The 25,720-nt window shown below is 36.8% G+C and overlaps 3 protein-coding genes across 6 annotated transcripts; 2 read left to right on the forward strand and 1 right to left on the reverse strand.

The window, feature by feature from the left end:
* Window positions 1-477: 477 nt before the first annotated feature.
* On the forward strand, window positions 478-11,560 carry LOC122360650 (C-type mannose receptor 2). Of its 4 annotated transcripts, none has more exons than XM_043261444.1 (13): window positions 478-724; window positions 871-984; window positions 1,221-1,598; window positions 1,747-2,082; window positions 2,187-2,243; window positions 2,765-2,857; window positions 3,155-4,267; window positions 4,765-4,872; window positions 5,033-5,407; window positions 5,537-5,863; window positions 6,057-6,119; window positions 6,403-6,507; window positions 7,663-8,150. In XM_043261444.1, the coding sequence occupies exons 7-13, from the start codon at window positions 4,240-4,242 to the stop codon at window positions 7,863-7,865; spliced, it is 1,209 nt and encodes a 402-aa protein (XP_043117379.1). In that variant the 5' UTR covers window positions 478-724; window positions 871-984; window positions 1,221-1,598; window positions 1,747-2,082; window positions 2,187-2,243; window positions 2,765-2,857; window positions 3,155-4,239; the 3' UTR covers window positions 7,866-8,150. The 4 variants fall into 4 exon arrangements, 3 of the variants coding, with proteins under 3 accessions (XP_043117379.1, XP_043117377.1, XP_043117378.1); XM_043261442.1 differs by lacking the exon at window positions 7,663-8,150 and adding an exon at window positions 11,005-11,560 and having other exon boundaries at window positions 479-724; XM_043261443.1 differs by lacking the exons at window positions 4,765-4,872; window positions 7,663-8,150 and adding an exon at window positions 11,005-11,560 and having other exon boundaries at window positions 480-724.
* A 1,981-nt stretch (window positions 11,561-13,541) lies between these two features.
* LOC122360649 lies at window positions 13,542-18,025 on the reverse strand. Its single transcript, XM_043261441.1, is given in 3 exon segments — window positions 13,542-14,762; window positions 14,764-15,603; window positions 17,400-18,025. Coding segments are annotated over 2 exon segments (1,635 nt in total). The 5' UTR covers window positions 15,591-15,603; window positions 17,400-18,025; the 3' UTR covers window positions 13,542-13,954.
* A 5,265-nt stretch (window positions 18,026-23,290) lies between these two features.
* On the forward strand, window positions 23,291-25,180 carry LOC122360827. The gene is made up of 4 exons (XM_043261683.1): window positions 23,291-23,332; window positions 23,873-23,900; window positions 24,306-24,799; window positions 24,897-25,180. The coding sequence occupies exons 2-4, from the start codon at window positions 23,878-23,880 to the stop codon at window positions 25,178-25,180; spliced, it is 801 nt and encodes a 266-aa protein (XP_043117618.1). The 5' UTR covers window positions 23,291-23,332; window positions 23,873-23,877.
* Window positions 25,181-25,720: the final 540 nt, after the last annotated feature.

The following is a 25,720-nucleotide window of genomic DNA, read 5'->3' on the forward strand; positions in this document are numbered from 1 at the left end:
CAGGAGTCTTGCTGATTTTCACTTATGCCACGATAAATGATTTGATAAATGGTAATACCTTTTCACTTCTTTGCATTTGATATTATATATATATATATATATATATATATATATATATATATATATATATATATATATATATATATATATATAAAAACTAAAAAACTTTTTTCCACATTTTAGCAAATTTCTTGCAGCAATGAGTATTACTTTAGTTAATCTAGTATTATTCAGTCCTATATTTTGCTGAATATTTACACATTTTATTAAATCCTAGAAAGCTAAACAGGGTCATCTGAGGTGATGTGGTGAACGTGCTACCCCTTTCTTATAAAAAAATGTGATATATCCATTCAGACTGATTAGGGCCCACACACACACACATTCCTTAGGTGTGACATGCTGAATGCAGTCTGATCTGTAACGTGACCTGTTCACCCTCATTCCCACACTGAATGCATTCCCGCACGATCGCTTTTCAACTGTCACAGCACCTTCATAATTATCTTTGAAAATATGTAGTCAGCATTCAATACTAATAAGTAGCTGCAACTTCATTCTAATCTAATGAAATGTGCTGCAGAAGATTTTGGGAGAACGCGACGACGTTGTTTCTCAAGGGTAGAGCAGACAACAGGCTAAACAACATTCTTAAAACACAGAGTGCTTTTAAAACGGTCAGACTCTAATCGCACAGCAAGGAGTAGGAACGTTTTAAGCCTATGTAAGTATTATATTTCTACATTCCATATTGAAATATCCTGTCAAATGTAGAAGTGTTATGCTTTAATTGGGATTTAATTTTGTTGAGTTGAGCACTGTGACATTTACATGCTATGTCAACTTATGATTTTGATTCAATGGTGTCAGATTGCGGAGGAAGGAAAATAAGGCTGTATGGACCATGAGTTTCTCACACACTGAGCTTGGTGTTTTGCTGCTGAAATTACAACATCATGGTTTTCTTTCTCCTTGTTGTCTTTGGTAAGTGTTTGAGCAAAACATGGATTTATATTTTATGATTTTGACCCGTTAAAAGAAACCACACAAATTTGTTATTCATAATTTCTGGTGTAATGTGAGCTTAAAAAAAACACTTTTCCCACGTGTAACCTGGATGTCTTCAGAAGTTAGTTGTGTTTAGCATACCATGAATTACAGTCAGTGTGCTGGCAATTTTCTTTGGAAAATCATTGGTTATTGTTGTTCATTTTTTCCAGGAATTTTGTCCTCCACTTCGAGCCAAATATCTCACCAGTATCATTTCATAAATATCAGAAAGAACTGGAGCGATGCTCAGAGATTCTGCCGTGAGACGTACACAGACCTGGCGACTGTGAATAATGTAGAAGAGATGAACAGCTTGTTCAAAACCGTAAATGATAATTCATATGATGTGTATACTGGACTTTATAGAAGTGAAGTGTTCAAATGGCACTGGACCCTGTCAGACAGTGTGTACGATGAAAAGACATACCAAAACTGGGAAAAAAATCAACCAGATACAAATAATAATGAGGGCTGTGCTGCAATGGACAACAATGGGAAATGGTTTAGTGATAGCTGTGATGCACAAAGGCAATTTGTCTGCTTCAATGGTAAGATTTTTTATTGTACTGTTGTCTATTTGTTGTGATGTGACTATAATATACAGCATTACCTTCACTTAATATGAGATACAGTAGTGCATCAGTCTCATAAACGTATTTTAGTGGCAATAAGAGTCTTTTTCTTGACATTTGTCAGTTACAGCGAAAAAGACGTTTATCCTGATTGAGCAGAACAAATCTTGGAGGGAAGCCCTAGAATTTTGCCGAACTTTTCACACAGATCTAGTGAATGTCAGAACCTCCTCAGAAAATCAAGAAGTCAAAAACTCTGCAAAAAACAATGTATGGATCGGACTATTTAAAGATCCTTGGTTATGGTCGGATCAGAGCAACTCTTCGTTCCGTTTCTGGAATTCAAGTCAATTAAGTAACAACAGAAAAGACAGGGACTGTGTTACAGTGATGGTGAACCAAACGGGGAAATGGAATGATATTCAATGCAACACAACCCAGCCCTTCATCTGTCATGGCGGTGCGTTCCTCTTTTTCTGTATGCCTTTAAAACCGCCCAAAGAAAAGAATAATTCAGTTACCCTGATCGTTGTATAATATGCATCTGATCCGACTCCTTTACAGATCTGAGATCTCAAACAACTACTAAACCAGCTATATTGCCAACGCCAACGTTAAACGGTCAGTCAATTTACTCAATTTACTTTATTTCCACATAGGAATGTACAATTTTGGGATACAATATAACTGCATTTCTCTTTAGAAAATCAAACAACCAATTTTATGCACTTTTAATTACACGTTTGGGAAGCTGGCTGGTGCATGTGGCATGCATGAAAACACATTATAGGTGGCCCAAAGTTTATGTTTAGTGAACTGAGCCACTCTGAGAGACTAAAAACATGAGCGGTTTGTGTGTAAAAGAACACAGTGCCACATTTTACTTTGAAACACAGCACATTTAGTGTATTTTATCTAATTACTTATTTGTCTTTTCATATTTTGAATGTCATAAACCTGACAGGGTTTTCACCCTTTGTGTGGAGTATGACTTAAAAATGCCAAAAATGCAATTAGAATCATGTTACCCTTTGAACATTTTAACACACGAGAAATGATAAAGCAAAATGATTAACTATGCAATAGTTAAAGCAAAAGCATTAATATGCAATTTATTAACCAAAATCTTCTCACTCATACAGCTCCCCCTACAGCTACCCCAGCAACAACTGATACAATACAATACAATACAAGCACACAACCAACACAAATACTCACTACAGGTCCAGAGCAAGGTAAGACATGATACTGACTCTGGATATCTTTGACGCTATGTTTACTACTACAGTGTCCAGTAAAAATGTCTATTATGGTCACCTCAAGGTAACACATGACCATAAGTGAATCCTTGAGAGATTCATCAAAAAATGCAGATATAGTTACTTAATATTACCTTCTTGATTATTTAATGTTGCATCAAAACAATCTTCTATGATGTTGCTGTAACATTTGAATTGATAATATAATGCACCTTTTTGTTTTTTGACACCCTCACAACTCATAATCCATATTTTTGCTAAACCACCCAAAAGATAACCTGATTCTGGTCCGTGAGAACCTGACGTGGACAGAAGCTGCGAGTTACTGCAGAAAGCACCACGTGGACCTGGTCTCCATTCACAGCGAGGAGCTTCAGAACAGGACGGCGAGAAAAGCCATCCAGGCCTCTACTTCTCACGTATGGCTGGGTCTCCGTTACACCTGCACCTTCAACTTCTGGTTCTGGATAAAGAACAGAGAAGCAGGCTGTTACCAGAACTGGGCGCCTGGTCATGGGCCACGTGGTTATGAGGAGTGTGGGCTGTCAGGAGCTATAGAGTCCACTGGAGGGCACCGTTGGGTCGGGAGACCGGAGACCGAAAGATTCAATTTCATCTGCCAAATATGTACTGGTGCGTTCTGACCACAAAGAACAACGGCAAACTGTGAAAAAGCAGTCCGCGAGAAACTGCTTGTCCTGCACTTTTATTATACGATTGCATCAAAACACATTATTACATACATTATTTCGCATCCGGTCTATGAATTGTTGAATAATACCAGCAGACATGTGACCTGTATCTGAACACAGTGTCTGATTAAGGATCTTTCAGATTCTTTCATTTTAATTTGCTTGTTCTTACCGTGACTGTAATGTTTGTAGTAGCACATATACTGTCAGGGTTGTGTCAGAGGGAGAAAGATAAAGGAGACATCAGGCGCAATCAAAACCTCTTGTTTCAATATTAACAAAGGCAGAAGAACGATGGAAAACACAACTTAAAACTACAGTGACTACACAACCGAAGACAGAACACAAACATGACATATACATTCTGCATATTGTAATATGAATGGTTTTTTTAAGATACTGTACTAATATGAATGAAATATAATATTTGCTCAGGAAGTGTGTTGCAAAATATAATGCTAATTTCCTGCGGTTTTAGACCTTCTCACAAAAGTATGTAAATGTTTTCCTATTATGAGGTACTTAGAACAGTGATCAAAGATCTCTTTGTGTTTTGTGCCCTTTTCTGCATCAGTAGTGGTTTTCATTTGCATTTCAGTCTAGATCTGTCATTTTAAAGGAAAAGATTGTAAGAATAGTGTCATTTTCGTGAGCGCTTCCACCATCATGCTGTTCATACGTCTAACTGCCTTAGGTAAGCTTATTTTTTTAATCTTTTTTAAAATATAGCGTACATCACTGTACCTTCTTTGATATTACATATTAGTGGGCTTAATATAAATAATAATTGAACTCTTATTGAGAAGACAAAACAAATTTTATTATATTTAAATGTATTTAAAAACAGAATTGATGATTGCAGAATGCAGTCAAGTTGATAATATTAATGCTATGTAAAGCTACTTTCATCTGGAAAATGCACAATGTTGAGTTAATTTCATAAGATAATGTAATAAGCAATTTTTATTGTAATAGTACCAGAAGAAATGTGACCTGTAATTGAAAAAAACCCAAAAAACTATATTACAAGAAATATGTTGCGCAAAACATAACGCTAGCAGTCAAAATCTTCTCACAAATCTATGTAAATGTTTCATAGGAAGTAACTATTCAAATTCCTTTTTTTTATTCTGAGGTACTTCAGAACAGAGAATCAAACTCTTTGTGTTTTGTGGCCTTTTCTCTATTTAGGAGTGAGATTTGTTATTATAAAAAGAAAGATTGTAAAAAGAATTGTAATATTGTGTCATTTCTATGAGCGCTGCTCCATCATGCTGTTCATATTTCTTGCTGCCTTAGGTAAGCTTTTCTTATACAGACTTTAATAATCTTTCTTGACAGCTGAAACTGCCTTTTCAATTTAGCTTTTACTCCCTTAACAGAAAATGACATGCTTACTTTTCTTTTCATGGCATTAATTAATTTTTTATTTTTAATTTTTATCATGTGTTCTTCTCAGTGCTTTTGTCCTTCACTTCGAGCCAAATATCTCACCGGTATCACTTCGTAAATATCAGAAAGAACTGGAGCGATGCTCAGAGATTCTGCCGTGAGATGTACACAGACCTGGCGACTGTGAATAATGCAGAAGAGATGAACAGCTTGCTCAGAAACATAACTGATGTTTCGCATGATGTGTATATTGGACTTTATAGAAGTGAAGTGTTCAAATGGCACTGGACCCTGTCAGACAGTTTCTACAACGAACAGATATTCAAAAATCGGAAAAATAACAAAGCGGATATAAATAATGAGGGCTGTGCGGTAATGAACAGCAACTGGCAATGGTTTAATAATAGCTGTGACTCAAAAAGACAATTTGTGTGCTTTAGTGGTAAGATTTGCTACAGTATTGCAGATATTAAACTTTTATGACCTAATCTTGGTTTTGCTTAACAAAAAAGACATGATGCATGTAAAGATTATCAGACATTTTTAACCTTTCCTTCTTGTTTTTCTGTAGCAGAAGCCAATGAAAAGTATATCCTGATTAGGAAGGATACTTCTTGGAGCGAGGCCCAAGAATATTGCAGAACCTTTTACACAGATTTAGGCAATGCCACAAAAAATGATGGCAAGGACCCTAAAACAATGACTGACGTATGGATCGGACTGTTTAAAGATGCCTGGTCGTGGTCAGATCAGAGCAACTTTTCATTTCGTTTTTGGAATATCAACCTGCCGAAACCCATCGGCAGACACCGCAACTGTACTGTAGTGATGGTGAACCGAACAGGGAGATGGAAAAGCATCCGATGTGACACCACTCTGCCCTTCATCTGTCACGGTGGTGCGTTCATCACATGACTCTTATCGGCTAGATTTGAATATATCACGTAAAAACCCATTGTTTATTTTAGCAAAAACCTTAATTACACCGGAATGGCGAATTTTGATTTCGTAAAAACGCGATTAGAGATAAGCCTTATTCAGCGTGCTGCATCTATCTATGTACTATGTCTATAATCTTGACTCTTTAACAGATCTTAAACCAACCACTAAACCAGCAACCACAACCAGACAGAATCCAAGTGCATCTCTCAAATGTAATTAAACTCGTTCATTTTCATAATTCTAAAATGTAACATGAGAAGGGATAGAATAATAAAGAGCTAGTTCAAAAAACACAATTTTATCTTTTTGTGCAGTTTATTAAGGAACAGACTATATGTAAAGGATAATCAACAGTTAGTCGTGCATTATTTTAAATGCACTTTAGTTACTTTAGTTAGTTTAGTTACTGTGTTGTTTATAATACGAGCAATTAAGTACATTTTCACTGTCTCCATAAGAATGATCATACAATGTATTAATCAAAATTGTTCTCAGCTATTCCTGGATCAGCAACAACACAGAACAGACCACTTCAAAACACAACCGATGCGGGATATACAAACAGTAAGACAATGCAAATAATCACAAGTGCAGAGCAAGGTGAGTGAATATTTTTTTCCTTTTTGAAGTTATGCAATAGTTGGCCCGCATTGTTTATAGGACTCATCATTATTGCATTTCACTGTCCTCACCACAAAGGAACGATTCATTTTTGCAAATTTTACAAAGCATTATTAGCCTGCTAGATAGTGTTTCTTGTTGACAAATCAGCAGAATTTCTAACAGCCATGTAGCATACATAAAACCACAGAAAAACCATTTACATTTGAATAGAAAAAAGGATGTATAAGGACAATGAATGCAGCATTTTTCATGCGGCAATGTGGCACTGGCCTGAAAGGCAGTTCTGTAAACGGTCCTGAAACTCATATCGGTAACACTTTATTTTGTTGGTCCCTTTTGAGCATTCTGTTCACAATAAGTAAGGTTGTAACTACAGGTAAACAGACTCTCATTAGAGTATTAATAGGCTGTCTGCATCCTATATGCTAACTCTTTATTGTGACGTCTCTCAAAAGATAATCTACTGACTATAACTTTCCAAGCACATATCAGCTCTCACTTTAATCCTAACCCTACTAGTCTACTAATACTCTACTAACACTCTAATGAAAGGTAGTAGAAATATGGTTGCAATGATACTTATCTCTAATGAAATATTCAAAAGCAACCATCAAAATAAAGTTATTTTTTCATTTTTTTATTATTACTGTTAGGAGTTTATTCTGTTTTGGGTCCCTAGTGGCCGCTATTGTGCTTTTTCTGTGATGTCTCTGTTTTTGTTTGTCTCTGCCCTACACTGCATTTTCCCGCCATTTTTGATTGCCTGATTATTGTCAGATGTGTTAGTCATGTGATCTAATTTACCTGCCTATTTATATTGGGCCTCGTGGGTGAAATGTCTTCGCTTTAAGTCATGCTGGAGAGTGACCGGTTTTTCTAGTCTTCATCTCTGTCCTTAAGCCAGAAAGTTAAGTTTTTTGTGATTATCCTTTAAGTTTTGTTTGTTGCCTTGCATTTTTGGATTTCCACTGTGGATGTTAAGTTAAGTTTTCATGATTTTCTCAGTTCTGCCCTGTGCTGTTTATTGGACTTTATCATTTCTATTTTTTGAATTCTTTTATTTTTTTATGGACTCTAACTTTGCCCTCAAGTTCAAAATTCCACTTATTCCTCTTAACGTTCCTTTGTCAGTTTCTGCTCTAGACGGCCAAGCATTGGGTGATGGCAAGGTCACTCAAGTAACCTCTCCCTTGTGCCTCCAGTCTGAAGCCCATCGAGAAGAGATTTCCTTGCATCTCATCCATTCACCCGAATTTCCAGTAATTCTTGGCATCCCATGGCTTACCCGTTACAACCCCCACATTGATTGGGTAACTGGCCGTGTCATTGAGTAGGGTCCTACTTGTCACGCTACCTGCCTCTTTTCCAGTCCTCTAGTTTTGCCTATTGAGTGCCTAGATCCTGCTGAGTTGTCTCAAGTTCCCGTGGAGTATTTGGATCTTAAAGAGGTTTTCAGCAAAAGTAAGGCTGCCTCTCTACCCCGCACCGGCACTATGACTGTGCAATTGATCTCCTCCCTGGCACCAGTCCTCTAGTGGACGAATTTTTCCCTCTCTCTGCCAGAACGCAAGGCCATGGATGACTACATCAAGGACGCCTTGGCCTCTGGATTTATTCGACCATCCACTTCCGCCTGCTGGTGCCGGATTTTTTGTCAGCAAGAAGGACGGTGGGCTCCGACCTTGTATTGATTACCGTGGATTGAATAAGATGACTATCCGTAATAGATACCCACTTCCGCTGATGTCCACAGCCTTTGACTTGCTCCAGGGTGCCACTGTTTTCACTAAATTGGACCTGCGCCATGCCTACCACCTTATCCGTATTAGGCAAGGGGGTTAAATGGAAAACCTCCTTCAATACCCCCTCAGGACACTATGAATACCAGGTGATGCCTTTTGGTCTTACTAATGCACCTGCAGTCTTTCAGGCTCTTATTAATGATGTGCTTAGAGATATGATAAATCATTTTGTGTTTGTCTATCTTGATGATATACTCATTTTCACTACAGGAGCACCGGGTTCATGTACGGAGGGTCCTTCAACGACTTTTGAAGAACCACCTTTTTGTTAAACCGCAAAAGTGCAAATTCCATGTCTCAGAGGTCTCATTTCTTGGATTTGTCTTGAGGGAAGGGCAGATCCAGATGGACCCGTCGAAAACTGAAGCTGTACGGAAGTGGCCCACTCGGTGAAAGAGGTCCAGCAATTCCTTGGATTTGCTAACTTCTATCGCAAGTTTATCCGAACTTCAGCTCAGTGGCAGCATCTATCTCTGCACTCACCAAGAAGAATGGAGCTTTTTTGACTTCCAAGGCAGAGGAAGCATTTCAAGACCTCAAGCTCCGCTTTTCCTCAGCGCCCATACTGGTCCTCCTGATCCAGGGCAGCCCTTTTTGTTGAAGTTGATGCATCGGACGCTGGCATAGGAGCAGTCCTCTCTCAGTGGTCTAATGGTAGACTGCACCCCTGTGCCTACTTATCTCACCGCCTCAACCCAACTGAATTACGGTATGATGTAGGAGATTGTGAGCTGCTTGCAGTTAAGAAGGCTCTTGATGAATGGAGACACTGGCTGGAGGGAGCACAACATCCGTTTCTGGTTTGGACAGACCACAAGAACTTGGAGTACCTCCAGCAAGCAAAACGCCTTAACTCTCGCCAGGCTCGGTGGGCTATGTTTTTCAGCCGCCTGACTTCACCCTGTCATATCGCCCAGGCTCAAAGAACACTAAGCCTGATGCCTTGTCTAGGCAGTTTTCTCCTACTGGTAAAGTGAGTGAAGTCAGCACTGTGGTCCCACCCTCCCGTATTGTTGCCCCTATCCGGTGGGGTGTTGAGGCAGCTGTTAGGAGTGCCCAACGCCAAGACCCAGACCCTGGAACAGGTCCACCTGGTCTTTTGTATGTACCTCGCCAGGCACGATCTAAGGTTCTCCAGTGGGGTCACTCCTCCACCTTACTGCACACCCGGGTCCCAAAGAACTTTGGAATTCCTGCAGAGACATTTCTGGTGGCCAGGCATGGGAAAGGACGTTAAGACCTTTGTGTTGGCCTGTTCAGTGTGCACCCAGAGTAAGAACCCACGTCCAGCGCCCTCAAGGTCTGCTTCACCTCTCTTCCTATCCCTAAGCGCCCTGGTCCCATGTGTCGGCAGACTTCATCACTGGGCTCCCAGAATCCGAAGGTAACACAGTTATTTTAGTTGTAGTTGACAGGTTCTCTAAGGCTTGTCGATTTATTCCTTTATTGAAGCTTCCTTCTGCTCTTGAGACTGCCAAACTAATGTTCAATCATGTCTTCCGAGTGTTTGGTCTTCCTCAGGACATTGTTTCGGACCGAGGGCCTCACCTCCTCCCGGGTGTGGCGAGCGTTCTGCAGACTCCTCGGTGCCACTGCCAGTCTCACCTCCGGCTTCCATCCCCAGTCCAACGGGCAGACGGAGAGGCTCAACCAAGAACTGGAGGCCACCTTGAGGAGCCTGGCTATGGACAACCCATCTTCATGGAGCACCTGGTTGCCGTGGGCAGAATATGCTCACAACACCCTCCAGTCCTCTGCTACCAAGGTTTCTCCCTTTCAGTGCCAATTTGGTTTCCAACCCCTGTTTCCAGAACAGGAGGAGGACGCCGAGTTCCTCAGTACAACACTTCATCAGGCGCTGTAGGAGAATTTGGAGTAAAACCCGCAGGGCATTACTGCGGACATCCAGGTCCAACCACTCCCAGGCCAATCGTCACAGGAGACCAGCTCAGCATTTCTGCCCAGGCCAAAGGGTCTGGCTGTCTTCCAAAGATCTTCCCCTGCGGGTTCAGTCTCGTAAGCTCGCCCCTCGCTATGTAGGCCCTTTTAAGGTGCTTCGCAGGATCAACCCTGTGACTTATCGGCTCCTGTTGCCCCGATCCCTTAAGATAAACCCCACTTTTCATGTTTCTCTGTTGCGCCTGTGCTGTTGTCTCTACATGCCCCCTGCCCCTAAAGCCCCCTCCTCCCCGGTTCATCAATGGAGAGACTGTATTCACCATCCACCGCTTGCTCAATTCCCGCTGTGTGCGGGTGGAATTCAGTATCTTGTTGACTGGGAGGGCTATGGACCCGAGGAGCGGTCATGGGTTACTGCTCGTGACATTTTGGACAAAAAACTTTGTAAGGAATTCCATCGTACTCACCCGAACTGTCCAAAGATCGTCAGAGACGCTCCTAGAGGGGAGGGTCCTGTTAGGAGTTTATTCTGTTTTGGGTCCCTAGTGGCCGCTATTGTGCTTTTTCTGTGATGTCTCTGTTTTTGTTTGTCTCTGCCCTACACTGCATTTTCCCGCCATTTTTTTTGATTGCCTGATTATTGTCAGATGTGTTAGTCATGTGATCAAATTTATACACAAACATTTTTTTCCAGTAATTTTAGCTAAATGTTTGTGGTGGGTTAGCTGCTCTATCATAAAAAATTTTTTTCTTTTCATAACTGTCCAAAAAGATAACCTGATTCTGGTCCGTGAGAACCTGACGTGGACAGAAGCTGCGAGTTACTGCAGAAAGCACCACGTGGACCTGGTCTCCATTCACAGCGAGGAGCTTCAGAGCAGGACGGCGAGAAAAGCCATCCAGGCCTCTACTTCTCACGTATGGCTGGGTCTCCGTTACACCTGCACCTTCAACTTCTGGTTCTGGATAAAGAACAGAGAAGCAGGCTGCTACCAGAACTGGGCGCCTGGTCATGGGCCACGTGGTTATGAGGAGTGTGGGCTGTCAGGAGCTATGGAGTCCACTGGAGGGCACCGTTGGGTCGGGAGACCGGAGACAGAAAGATTCAATTTCATCTGCCAAATATGTACTGGTGCGTTCTGACCACAAAAAGAGAAGAGACTGAATGACTGAGGGCGCTCCTCAAATGGAAGGTTGCATCCTGTGTCCCTCTTAGTTCAGTCCTCCTTGCATTAAACACTAGAATGAGATGGTCTAGTAGCCTTGCACACGGTTGTTTCCATCAATACCGTCAAAGGACAAAAATACTAATAATACATAGAAAAATGCTTTGTATTATAATTCTTTACATTATTTGGCTTGCTATTAACGCAGCTGCAATGAAACACAGCTATCTATCTCCCAGGGGCTTGCATTATTGGTTTTAGTGATATTTTACTCAAAATTTGTTACTAAAATACTAACATATTCATCATACTTTACTGTACATACACATTTTAAACCTCAGTTGATCTCCTTGTATAAAAGTTTTTCACTGATATACCTGGGGCATTTAGCATGTGGCTATTGTTGGCAGCCATCTTGGATTAATGATGTCATCAAGTAATGAGTTTTTGCAATGCAAGATAGTAGCTACCGTTACAACATTACTGTCAATCTACTGACACTACCCTCAGATAGTTTGAAGAAAATGACCATGATAAATGAACCCTAAATGGAGTTAAATTAACTGTCCACAAATGTGTGGACAACATGCATGAAAGGGATAAATATATTATCATAAATGTGTTAAATCTTAAAGACAAAGTTACACATCATAGCGGGAGTAAATCTGTCATCATGCAGATCACCCAAAGACTGCTGGTATAAGATAATGCATTTTTGGGATTGCTTTACCAGTATATTTATATTTAATATTTATTCTCACAGTTACATTCAGTTTTTTTTTCTCTTGCTTTCTTTGGTTGTCGACGTGATTAGTTCTTGAGTTCAGCTGTGTCATTAACTATACCTTGTTTGTATCAGTGTTTACATTCTTCCTATCTTGTGTTATATGTTGATTGTGTCGCGTTGTTCTGCTGTTGTGTTTATCATTTTGGATTTTCTGTCTGTCCACATCACATTGGACAGACTGCTGGTGGTTTTTCTTTCCTTTTAAAAAAATGTCGGATTATGCATTGTGTCATGTACATATGTATATTTGACTTTGCCTTAGCCATAAATAGCTGCAAAAGAGCAATTTTGTGAAGCTTCAAATTCAAAACAGATATGGTTCAAAGAGAGACAGAGAGTCATGTTTCAACTCAGAAGTAGTTTATTTATTTAAAAAAAACTATCGCTAAATGTAGAGTTTGAACAACAGGTTATCAGAACAGAGATACTTTAGGTAAGTTTTAGCCTATTGGTAACACTTTACAATAAGGTTCCATTAGTTAACATTGGTCCATGCATTAACTAACAATAAACAATACATTTGTTATAGTATTTTTTAATCTTTTTTAATTCTATAACAGAACTGTTTATTCTTAGTTCTCAGGTCCATTAAATAATATTAACATAAAACTTTTGATTTCAATAATGTATTAGTAAATGATGAAATTGGCAAATAATTGCTTTAAAATCAATTTTCATCACTGGTCAATTTAACTAATTTTGCTATGTTAATAAATGGAACCATATTGTAGTTTTTTTTCCATTAAATCATGGTAAATTATTGGAAAAAAGCAAAAATTAGGAAGCAGAAAAGTTCATCATATGTAATTAAGATTAAAAGAGACAATAAAAGCAGAAGACAATAGAACAATTAAACTTTAGATTAATTCACTTCCAGGGCGAGCAAATTATCATAAAAATTATTTTTTTATTCTGGAAGCGAACTAATCCTAATCGTGCTCTTCAGTAATATTTTACATGCCTAAAAAGCAATACATTTTTAGTTAATGGTAGACAGAAGTATATCTAAACTCAAAGAGAAATTTATAAGCAAACACTTAAATTTATAAGCAAAATCCCACTAAAACTGTGAAAAAAGATCTCATGAAAAAAACTGCAGATGTTGATCGATGACAGGAAGAGGCTTCTGTCTTCTCTCATATTTTCTAAAAAGAAATATAGACAGTAATTTCTAGAAATCCCAAACCAATTGAACAATTAAAGCTATTACACAAATTAAGATCAGATGTTAGTTTTTAATATTACACAATTTAAATTCATTATGTTTCTTTAATGAAATGTCTGAATTCCTGACAATTTAAAATACTTAAAAAAAACAAAGCTTCAATCTGAATTATATTATCATCTGCTGCTTACCAATGTAAAACTAGAAAATACACATTCCTTCAGTGCATTCCTCAGACGTATCCTGCTATGCTGTCTTCCATAAGGAATGCAGATTCAACAATGTTTTCAATTTTCTTGATTTCTTTTGGTGAAGCAGCAGGAAGAATGGCAAGCAATTCTCGATCAATCTTTTCAAGTCTTGCTTTGCTCATGCTGTCATACTCAGCTTTATTCTTCTTCACAAGGTTTAAGATGCTGTCCTTTGCCTCATCACAGCCTTTCTGAAGCAGTAGTCGCTCACTCTCAAATTCTGGTTTAGTTTTATCCATGGCCATTAGTTTTCCCAGTGAACTGACACGATCCATCAGGTACTTGCTGGAAATATCTGTGTATGTTGCAGAGATCATGTGGACCAGACTAGCAATGTTACAGGCTTGGAAGGCTTAAATGTACAGCAGATCTTTTGAAAAGAGCTTTTCATTGTAGCGGAGACGTTTTGTGTTCTCTGATGTGGAGACAAAGTTTTTGAGAGTCGTGCTCAGGCTGGTTTTTACAATGTTGGAAACCATCTGAAAGAAGCGAACCATCTTCTGCCATTGCTCCTTCACTCTCCCCATGGCATCCATTCCTTTGATCAGCATCTGTATGGTAGTTTTGAAGTCAATCTCTTTCAGGTTGCAATTTCTCAGAACTACCAGGATTTCAGTTAGTTCCTTCTCTTTGTTCTCTAGGTTCTCCACACACTTCTCAAAAGATTCTCTTGCCTTGTTCAGTTGAGCTCGGGTCTGCTCTATTTTGAATCGTGCAGTTTCTGTGGCCCTCTGAGAAGGACTTGCGTTATTTGCCTTATTTTCTTCTCTATGCATCATTGGCGGTGTTGGAGCAATGGCTGGAGAATTAGTTTTGTCTTTGCTTTTGCAATCAAAAACACGGGCCGATTCGATCAGATCCAAAACTTTTTCTATCATCTCAGTGTTTTTGGCTTTGACATGTATGCCATCTGGTGCATATTTTGTGAGCTGGTTGCATATTTCTATGCCATCTTGGCATAACTCCAGAGCTTGTTGCTTTGCTGGGCAGTCAGGGATTTCCTTTAATGTTTTGCTGATTCTTTTGAACTGTTTTCCTATGAATTCCATCTTCGAATTTTTTTCATTGTCATCAGTGTTATTATCCTTACTATTCACATCCATTTCTTCCTGAATTTTCTGGGCACAATTTAAAATTTCAGCCGACTTACTGTACAATCGTTATTTCATCTAGCACATTTCCTGCATCATTCACTGGTTTAGTAATAGCAGATGCCGTTCCAGCAATGACACCAGTAATGGCCTGTGCTAACCCACCTACAAAATCCATACCAATCATTTCCCATCCATTAGGGAGAGAATCCAGAGCTTGCTTGTAGCTATCATTAGCTTCTTCCATTTTCTTCTTCATGGCATTCATTAACTGCTCAGTCCTTTTCTTGGTCTCTTCAGCTGACTGCTTCTTTAGATTGTTCTCTTCTATTATCTTGTTCACCTCTTCCAATTCTTTCCCATAAAAGCGATGTGCATTCTTACACGCCTCTAGCAGCTCTTGTATTATACAAATGACATTCAAAAAACGCTTTTCAGTTGCATCCGAGAGTTTCAGACATTCATTTGCAATGTCTTGGATATTTTTCAGCTGATTCGGAAGATGAGCATTTACAACCATATCATTACCTTGGAACAGAATCTTCACAGCAGTCTTCATGTAATTTGGAACCTGGGCAGTATGGAGACGAATCTGATCCATGCTCGTATGGGCCTCATTAAATGCCCACCAACCAGAGTTACACACTTGCATGAGACAAGCGCGAAAGGAATCAGGGTATTTGATGAACTTATAGCCATCTTTAGGGGGATTTTCATTGATAGAGAAATCTGTTACAGATGATATGAAAACCAGCTCTCCCAGGATGGCTATGGAGAGAGGTGCTGGAGACAGATACTCTTCCCAGTTAGCATTAGAATGCATCAGAAGTTTGGTTTGGTTCCTCATGTCCTCAGCAGTGGTAAGGCTTTGAGTACATTTTGAGATTTCAGGATCCATGACTTCTTTGTTCCTGATTAAAACAAAGATTAATTGACAATGCTTTATTCATCACAACAACGTACATCTTCAATGAAATGTCTGAATTCATGACAATTTAAAATACTTTGGTAATTCCATCCAAAGAAACAATGGAGCAAAGCTAATTGTCGGACCTGAAAACCCCTTATGTAAATCTAGAACACTGTCTAACACTTGATGCTATAAAAAATATGTGGGTAATACATTATATATTTATCTTTTGTTTAAAATTAATGTGTATTTTCTATGTATGATGTATATTTAAATTAACTTGCAGGTTCACCACCTAATCGAGAAAGGCGTTGTGGGATCCTTAGGCATGTATCCAGGCCAGGGTCTCAGAATAACATGAGAGTTAGCCGGCCTGAACACAAGGTACTCTTTTGCTTCACTGCAAATGCTTGCTGGTCCCTAACCCTGCCTAGCAGACAGAAACTTAACTTTACTGACTCAGCGGTTCAAAAGGACCGCTCTGAAGCCCAGCCAGGACAACAGAGAGGTCCCATGAGAGCACTACGGGTGACCTAGAAGGATTTAACTTTCTGGCGCCCCCTCAGGAACCTCACAAGGAGATTGTGCTTTCCCAAACACTGGGCATCTACTGCATCGTAATGAGCTGCAATAGCAGCCACATACACTACATGCTCCAACCTCTCTGTTCTATACATCTTATATCTAATGGGGATTTTTTTCTATTTCAATTTGCATTGCTGAGATGTTTTAATTGCTCCTGTAATACATCTTAGTGCTCGTGCGTGAATAACATCTACTAGCTGACGCAGATCTATATATAATACATCCATAATCTAGAACAGTTCATAGAAGTGCACAGTATAACATTTGTCATGGTGTGGTTGTAGAGAAGGAGCGCTAGACGAGAATATAACGTAAATAGTCTTTTAATTTTCTATGATTGAAATAAACAATATAGTTGCAGGCAGGCAGGCAGAACAAAAACCACATGTATAAACACACAGGAAATAAATACACAAAGTAATTGACTAAATTAACAAGACATACCTAAAGACAATGATACAATTAACAGATGAATGGAAGGTAGGGCACACAGAGCACATGGGACAAACAAAACAACAACAAAGAGTCCAAAGATGTGACAACATGATAATTGATTGTTTATTTGCCCCCATTCTTGGCCTACTATATACAGTATCTCATTAGATTGAGTACTTTATTACACTTATTTTAAATTTAGTATATGTATTTTCCATTATTAATTTTGAATCAAACAATAGCCCTAACTATTAGGCTGTTATTATAAATAAAGTTTAATATTTTCTGCAATACATTGTTTTACATGTTTTGTAATTTTACATGTTAAATCATAAAATGTGTATAGCATACATGCATACATACACACACACACACACACACACACACACACATAACCTAAATCTATCAGTACAATAAGGCTTTGTGCATATGTGCATCAATAAATCTGGCTTCTTCATTTACAGTACCACTACTGCTTTTGGGTGAATGCACTGTATGCAGTATGCACTGTATTGTGGTTCATTTTAGTAATTTTACAGTAATTTATGAATTTGTAGTACTTTATTTTTTACCCAAAAGCAGTAGTGGTGCTGTAAATGAAGAAGCTAGATTTATTGATGCACAGTACTACAGTAGTTAACCGTAATTTATACAAATTGTATTTTACTGTAAAATTACAGCAAAGTCTTAACAGTGTAACATTTATTTATTTTTTCATTTATTTATATATTATAGCAAGTAAAGACACCATTTAAATATAAAATTGGACCTGATTACCTTGTTGTAAGGTCAGAAGAGTTTTGTCAAGTCTTAGGTTAAGATCTTGTTGAATGGTAGAATGGTGAAATGAATGCACGCTGCTGTTTTTATGGCCATCTGAAAGGGGTGGAGTTGGATGACTTGGGGAGGAGAAACTATAATGCTAACTCAGATATTCTGACTTAATGTTATTGTTACCAGATTAAATGAAAAATGTATGTAGATGGCAACAAAATCTCTTTTCTTATTTAAGATGTGAGGAGAAATTGAGTTTATATCATTGACTCTGAGTAATGTTTTGCGTCATATGTCACTGTTTTCCACCTGTAATTTCCAACTTGTAGATAATTTTTTTTGTAAAGAAAACATTGAACATAAAAGTTTTTAAACAAAAAATGATCATTACATTTTTTAGAGACCGTACATGCTAGCTTGTAAGAAGAATATTTGCTTATAAATACATCTAAGGGGCATAAATACCTTAAATGGATACATTTTGAATATGTATTATGATTGGTTGAGATAGAAGCATCCTGGTTTGACTGGGAATAAATACTGAGTCAAAGTGTTCCTTCTTTTGTCATATTCTCCAGCCAGCATGCATGACTGTTGAAATTTCTTGATTGAGGACATTGAGGACAGTAAAAATCTACATTAATGGCATGACTGGCCAGATAACATATTTAATTTTAATATGAAGTCACATAAGAAATGTCTTATTTTGAAGCATTCAGCTCGATTTGGTGCCTTATAATGTTCATTGTTCTGTGACAGTTCATAGTAATTGGACATATACAATTAATACAAATACATATACAAAAAATTTAATACAAACTTTAAAAATGAAGGTCACTGAGAGGGCCTGAAGGTCACCTACTCTCCTACACTGCTAACAACAGTCTGGTCTTTATTGTCAGCAGAAGATCAGAGATCTTTTCTATGGGCTCAAATGGCGTCCCACAGAGGGACTCTAACGCCACAGATCCCGGGATCATACTGGAAGCCTCAACTTCAGTGCAGTCTCTTCCAATTGTAAATCCAGTCACGAGCCAGAGCAGCAGCTACACACTTTGTAAAGTTCTGCGGCAGACCGCCCAGCAGTCTCTTGAGCTGGAAAACAGCGAGGGAAGAACGTCTGAAACTATGGCACGGGCTGTCTCTTTGGTGGAGTTTTTTTTACCTCGGGGCTTGGTTTTTGCTCTAATACATATTTTCAGCTGTTAGACCTTTTATTGAAATGTGTGCCTTTCAAGATTATTCATATATAAGAAAATATATTTATGAAATACATGATGCATCTCAATCAAGGGGATAAATGAAACGATTAAGGATATAATATATATATATATATATATATATATATATATATATATATATATATATATATATATATATATAGTCATTATAGTATTACTAGACTGTTTGCTTAATATCTAAAACTTTTGGACGGGTCCACAAAATACAACATACCAACTATCAGACACTTAGTATATGTCAGATTAATGAGAATTAAATGACACATAGTTACAAAATTACTTATCGTTAATAGAAAGTATAAACTGCACTATAGAAATAAAGTGTAACCACAAAAAAGTGTAAAGACAAATATGAATACTTTCTGGTTTAAATTTGTAGCTACAAATGCAACTTTGAAAAGCTGATTGCACATTTTTTATGAAAAACAATGATTTTAGGAAACATCAGTCAACTGAACAACTGCATGTGGGTAACATAGAAATGTGTGACCATAATCAGCTAGTGTTTCTACGAAGTCACTTCTGAAAGTGTTAAACCTACAGTAAGTGACAGCTTTGAAACTTTTAGCAAGTTTTCTAAGATGCACATGTAGCATTTCTAACTGTGTGAGTGAGTGTGTGTGTGTGTGTGTGTGTGTGTGTGTGTGTGTGTGTGTGTGTGTGTGTGTGTGTGTGTGTGTGTGTGACTAATTTCCCATGATCTCTCTCTGGGGCTCATCCAGGTGGTTTGGTCTCCGCTGACAGTCAGGGCTGTAGATATCGTCTCTTGGTGCTGATCCACCATCTGATTTTTATGAGGACTGAGAAACAGAATAAGAAAGAAACAGACTAATATTAGAGTAGATGCCATACTTTTTTTTTTACCATGCTTCTGTGAACCTTCAATAAAGCAGGATTTTTTTCCTGAACTCTTCCCCAGATTTATGCCTTGAGGGAATCCTGCCTCTGACCTCTACAGGAATTGTATTTCCCTTATTTTAGCTCAGGATTTGGTTTTTGCTCTAATACTTTTTTTTTACCTGTTAGAACTTTGAGACATGTGTACCTTTCCAAACCATACACAGTCAAAATGAAGTTGCCACAGGTTAATTCCACTCGAAATATAGTAACATCTACAAATTATATGAATGCTATCAAGTTTCAGGTGTCCCAAAAGGGTATGAATAGGTATGCAATGGAATCAGTTAAATTTTTTATTTCTAATTAATTTGCAATGCTGTTACAAACCTGTTTTTTTCATTATGTTGTATGGAATGTAGATTCATGTGGAAAAAGTTTAACATAAGGCTACAATAGAACAAAATGAAGGGGTATTTATACTTTGAGAAAGGCACTGTATATTGTCACTTTATTTTCAACATGAGATGTGGCAATTTCTTCTGTATTAAATGGTAATATATGAACACAATATATTACTACAAAATGCATGTAATGTATTGATTATTCATACATACAAATATATTTCTTTGCGTAAGGACTGAATTAATGATGCATCTCAATCAAGGAGATAAGAGACATGACAAGGAACTCGATATTAGTTACCATGTTTTTCCGAATTTAAATAGGTCCAAGCAAAATGTATTTAAATTGGGAGAGGGCATTCATTTTAACAGGCCATAATGAAAAATAAATATTAGAAGCATTCAACCAGTCACATGCAGAATGCAAGACATATTAGTTGCTTTCCTGATTAATTGTAATATTTAATTTATATAAAAATATATACATTCGCTTAGAGCACTGATTATCATGGCTACCTGTTCATTACATGATTTGAATTTGAAAGTGTTGTGATAGAAAATGGTATGTTTATATATAGGTGCTGCACAAAGTAAATTATGAATACATAAAAACTGATTTAATGAACTTGCTACATTTCTAAAGTATTTATTTGAAAAAAGATTGTGTACCCCTAGCACATAATCCCCTTTTGAATAGAGTAGGCCCACTTAGCTCATTTTCAACCCACTTATTATAGAGTGTTTTTAACTGCTATAACATTTTAAACTCAGATTTTGTTACTGTGAACTTATTTTTAAATATGTTTTATACTTTAACTATTTTGTGTAAATTCACTTGAGTTGCAGAGTATTATTTTAAATAGATTCTTTTTTTTCTTCTCTATGTAGTGTAGCCACATATTAGGTTGTGCCTTCCTAATTACATCTTTATTAATTAGGCACCTATATACACACACAACCCCTTAACCACTAAACCTAACCATATCACCAAAACTCTAATCTTAAAAATATCATACATTATTAGCAAATAATGTATTTGCAATCTAACATGAATAAAGACACTGATTTGAAAGGACACTTCCAATTTGAATATGTAAGTGGGAGCGCATTTAATTTTTTATAAATAACCTTACCTTGGTGGAATGTGAGAAGTGCTTCAAGTCAGATTGAGGTCTGGTGTGATGGTGAAATGAATTCATGCTTCTGTTCTTATGGACAAAATGCGACAAAATGCAAAAATAAAATGAAGGGGTATTCATACTTTGAGAAAGGCACTGTATATTGTCACTTTTCACTTTTGTGATGTGGCAATTCCTTCTGTATTAAATGGTAAAATATGAACACAATATATTACTACAAAATGCATGTAATGTATTGATTATTCATACATACAAATATATTTCTTTGCGTAAGGGACCGAATTAATGATGCATCTCAATCAAGGAGATAAGAATAGGTTTAAGCAAAATGTATTTAAATTGGGAGAGGGCATTAATTTTAACAGGCCATAATGAAAAATAAATATTAGAAGCACATCCAGTCACATCCAGAACGCAAGACATGTTAGTCATCACTCACAAGTTGGGAGGCCAAATATAACTTTGCAAAGTTGATTACACATTTTTGGCAAACTATGATTTCAGGAAACATCAAACTGCTGAACAACTTAACATGGGTAACATACAAACTTGTGATCATAATCAGCTAATGCTTCTAGGAAACACTCCTGAAAGTGTTAAACTGAAGTGACACCTGTGAAACTTACATATACATTACATATTTTTTTAAAGATGCATATTTAGTTTTTTTGACTGGTAAAAATGTTCCGTTTGAGTTTTGCTTGAAATGCTTTTTGTCAGATCTATCTCGTCTGCTATTTAATTTTTGTTTTCTTAAAGCTGCAGTCCATAACTCATGGCACTTTTACTGTTAATAAGCATAAATGTACTGTTGCTGTAAATTTCAGTGTAACTTACTGGCAGCTGGATGGCAGTAAATTACTGTAAAAATGTTTACAGTATTATTACTGCAATTTAATTTACAGTTCGATAATGTCCTTACAGTGTTTGTATTTACAGTACCATATTTTGATTTACAGTACAATAAGGTCTTTACTGATATTGTATTTATGGTATTAATATCATACTTTGATTTACACTATTAGTACTATAGAGTTTATTTTCACTTAATATATATACGTCTTGCATCTTGCCTGAGCTATTTCTCTCTGCAGCGGTTCCAGAACCAGTTTAAAAAAAGAGTTATAGATATACCAGGATTAGCCAAAAGCATAGTTTGGAAATTGATTCACGATGTACTTGCTTATTATATACATTTTGTGAATTTTGAACACACAAAAAAGCTATGCACTGCAGCTTTAACCAGATTTAAAATCTTCTCATTTTAAATGCTGTGGAAAAAATTAACAAAATTTCACATGTCCTGACTATAAGACTCTTGATCTAGAATCCTACCCAATATATTAAACTTTAAATTCAAAAACAGCTGATTAATTTGTAATTTGATCGTAGCCGTTTATGAATAAATACGGTGCTGATCCTTCTCACCTTTATTTGCTTTTAATGAAAATTGAATATGACTTTTCACACGATGACACATATTAATACTTTTTTAATGCATTAAGAAAAAGGAGCATGAGCATAATTTAAAATTGCTTTGTATTTTGTTTTTGTTTAGTTTTATTGTATTTATTTTACATGTTGGAAATAAAGTCTCAAACAACAACTTCACACAACACAAAAAAGTTGAGTTTGTGTTCTGCTGCTGTTACAGTGTTTTTTCACCCAAAACATGTTTGGTCGTTTTTATGTTTGCAATGCTAGAACCATTAGACGTTTAAATAAACAATGTTTGACCTGTCAATAATGTGTCTCTATCTGTCATTAAGGTTGTGTGTTTATTGTAAGGACCTTGAAAGTGGATTCAGCACTGGGGAAATTTATGGTAGATTGCTTTTTGTGTTTCAAAGACACTCATAATTAATACTCGAGTAATGTACTTGTAACACAAAAAAAGTACACTTTAAAATCCAATAGTAAATGTAAATAGGCATATACTTAAAGTATACAACTGAAGGTGTTCCAATTTAGCATATAAAGTACTCTAAATACACTTAAAGTCATATGAACAAAGCTTTAACGGGTTTGGAATGACATGGAAATAAGTGATTGATGACAAGATTTTCATTTTGGAGTATAATAACTCTTTAAAGACTACACCCCAGTCTGTCCTCAAAAGTATGCTCCCTTGTGGACATAGAAGACATTGCTGTCAGTTTGGCTTCTGAAGAACAGGGGAGTGGCTTTAGACACAACAGCGGTTTTGGGTGGGATCTTTTTTAGAAGATTTCCAGACTACAAAAACTGAAGCATTTATTCATTTCATCATTAACAGACCTTGTGACTTCACAACATCACATCTGCCTTTAAACGGGGTAAGTAAATTGCATTTAGGATCATTTGATCATTAATCATTTAATCAAACTTGCTATGGAAAGCATAGCATTATTCTTTTCTTGTGGACATTTTTAAAATATATCACTTCCTGTAGTGCGGATATTAACAACATGCTGATTTACATAATGATCACTAAAAATGTTAACCTAATATAAGTTTTAAGTGGTAACATGTAACTTAACTGATCGTTTAATTGATTGTATAATCATATGTCATTAAACATTAAACTGACTTATAAATATTTAGCAGTAATACTGTAATCCAGATCCACACTCTAGTTAAACTACACTATAATAAATTTAAACCACACAATTTTCCAAAAGTAAAATTAAGGTTGTGCTAATTTTAACAACTTTGAGTGTTTAGTACGTTATACTTTGTGCTAGATAAAAGCAATGAGTTAAAAACAAAACCCATTAGCTTCCATGTACCATATTTAAAGTGTGTAATAAGGTGTTGTTATTATATGTGATATCTGTCAAAAGATTTATTAATAGTCTCTTTTGTTTGTGTAACAGGGAACATGAACCATTTTCACACACACAAGTGAGTTTTTTTTTTACATATCAGTATAAAATGTTATATTATTACAAGATACTGTTATTACAAGAGAATAATGTGAAAGCATTTTAATATTTCTTTGAGAGAATAATTATTCAATAATTAAAAGTAAATGTGTTTTAAAGTCTTTAAAGTAATAGTTCACCCCAAAATGACAACTTGAAAGCTCTGATTATTTACTTTCCCCCCATGCCTTCTCAGATTTAAATGGCTTGATTTTGAAATTAATAATTAATTAGTATTTTTACTAAAGGGATATATATTAAAAAGTGATGGAGTTTTTTTTTTTTTTTGAAAAATCAAGAATTCATTTTTGGGTGATATATTTAATTATTATTATTATTATTTTTATATTATTTATGTATTTTAATGCAAACCCCCTTTCTATAGTACCTCTGCCATGAAGGATGTTCAGTCTATGGAGGCAGTGTCTATGCCTTTAAATGAGGGGATTGTCTCTATCTGCAACATCTGCAAGTTCCTCAAAAAAGCGCATATCTGTCCAATCACTGATACAGTCTCCAATTACAACCAAATAAGGAAGCATGTAGAGGATGCTGAGCAGCACCTGAAAACATCTGACACAATAGTTACAGAAAAACTGAGATATTTGAATGAAAGGATGGAGCATCTTATTATAGAGAAACTAATAGTTGAGCGGGAGATAAAGGAGAAAATTCAGGCCGTGAATACTTTGAGCACCAAGAAGTCGTCTGCTGAGCAGTCATTAGGGTGCTTCCAAGCAGCTTTGGAGCAGGCTAAAAGAAATGTGGAATCAAAAAATGATGCCATAAGAAGATGTCAAGAGCAGATGAGCACAAACGATGATATAGTAACTGCAGGGACGGCATTGCTTGCAGTACCAATTTTAGGATGGATTGCTGGTATTACATCACCCTAACCATCACCCTTAATTGTAACAACTGTAACAAGTTTTGCATTTAAAAAATGTGTATTCAAGAGACTTTTGTACTCCTCTAGGTCCAATAATGATGAGCTCAGGACAGCAGGCCTATGAAGAAGCTTTAAATGCCTTGAGAAATGCTGAATCGGACAGACAAAACTGTATGTCACAGGTGAGGAACTGGGAAAAAAAAGTGGATCATTATGATACAGTTATCTCTAGGACAACGAATGAAATTTGGCAGACCAATCAAGCAATTAAGAGAAATGAGAGTAGGATGGAGAGATTGAAATGCATCATATGGCCACAGGTCAAATTCAGAAATGGTCAGCAAAGTTGTATTCCATTTGAATGCTCTTAGCGGAAGAGTCTCAGTCCTGGAGAGACAAACAAAAAGTTTCATCCTGTGGAAGCCTGTGGTAAATATCATGGAAAATGTGATGAATGCAGTAGAATGTTTAGCTAAGAATAGGCTCTCTATAGTGATGGTGCTCCAGGCCTTATAAATACTTTGAGGGAAAATGTCGGAGGTTTACTGGCTATATGCAACAAACCCAGTGATTCGGAAAATGACAGCTATAACTATTATTGATAATAAATCAATGATAATAGATCAATTCTGAGATTTTCTAAATACATTGTGATCTTCTCTGGAATTATGAGCTTATTTTTAACTGCAGTTGACCCTCTAAAGTAGTTTTAACCAAAAACTAATGCTCACAAAAGAAGCACAGAATGCTTTTATAGCGCATGATTAATGTAAAGAAAGCCCTCTTTCAATACCCTTGTAATTCTCTTCAGCTTTATGAAATAATAGGTTCAAGTGTTTTTAATATGTTCTTTTATGCCTTTAATTTCAATAAATAGACTTGAAATGTAATCTTAAACTGTAATGCTTGTA

This window comes from Puntigrus tetrazona, chromosome 16 (genome assembly GCF_018831695.1).
Source record: "Puntigrus tetrazona isolate hp1 chromosome 16, ASM1883169v1, whole genome shotgun sequence".
In the NCBI taxonomy this organism is placed as follows: domain Eukaryota; kingdom Metazoa; phylum Chordata; class Actinopteri; order Cypriniformes; family Cyprinidae; genus Puntigrus; species Puntigrus tetrazona.

What these genes read in the sequence shown, in the direction of transcription:
- LOC122360650 (XM_043261442.1), top strand. Translation starts at nt 4,240, where the DNA reads ATGCTGTTCATACGTCTAACTGCCTTAG. An exon ending in CATATTTCTTGCTGCCTTAG is followed by an intron (nt 4,873 to 5,032) that starts GTAAGCTTTTCT and finishes TGTTCTTCTCAG; the next exon opens with TGCTTTTGTCCTTCACTTCG. An exon ending in ACAATTTGTGTGCTTTAGTG is followed by an intron (nt 5,408 to 5,536) that starts GTAAGATTTGCT and finishes GTTTTTCTGTAG; the next exon opens with CAGAAGCCAATGAAAAGTAT.
- LOC122360827 (XM_043261683.1), top strand. Translation starts at nt 23,878, where the DNA reads ATGAACCATTTTCACACACACAA. An exon ending in AACCATTTTCACACACACAA is followed by an intron (nt 23,901 to 24,305) that starts GTGAGTTTTTTT and finishes CCCTTTCTATAG; the next exon opens with TACCTCTGCCATGAAGGATG. An exon ending in AATTTTAGGATGGATTGCTG is followed by an intron (nt 24,800 to 24,896) that starts GTATTACATCAC and finishes GTACTCCTCTAG; the next exon opens with GTCCAATAATGATGAGCTCA.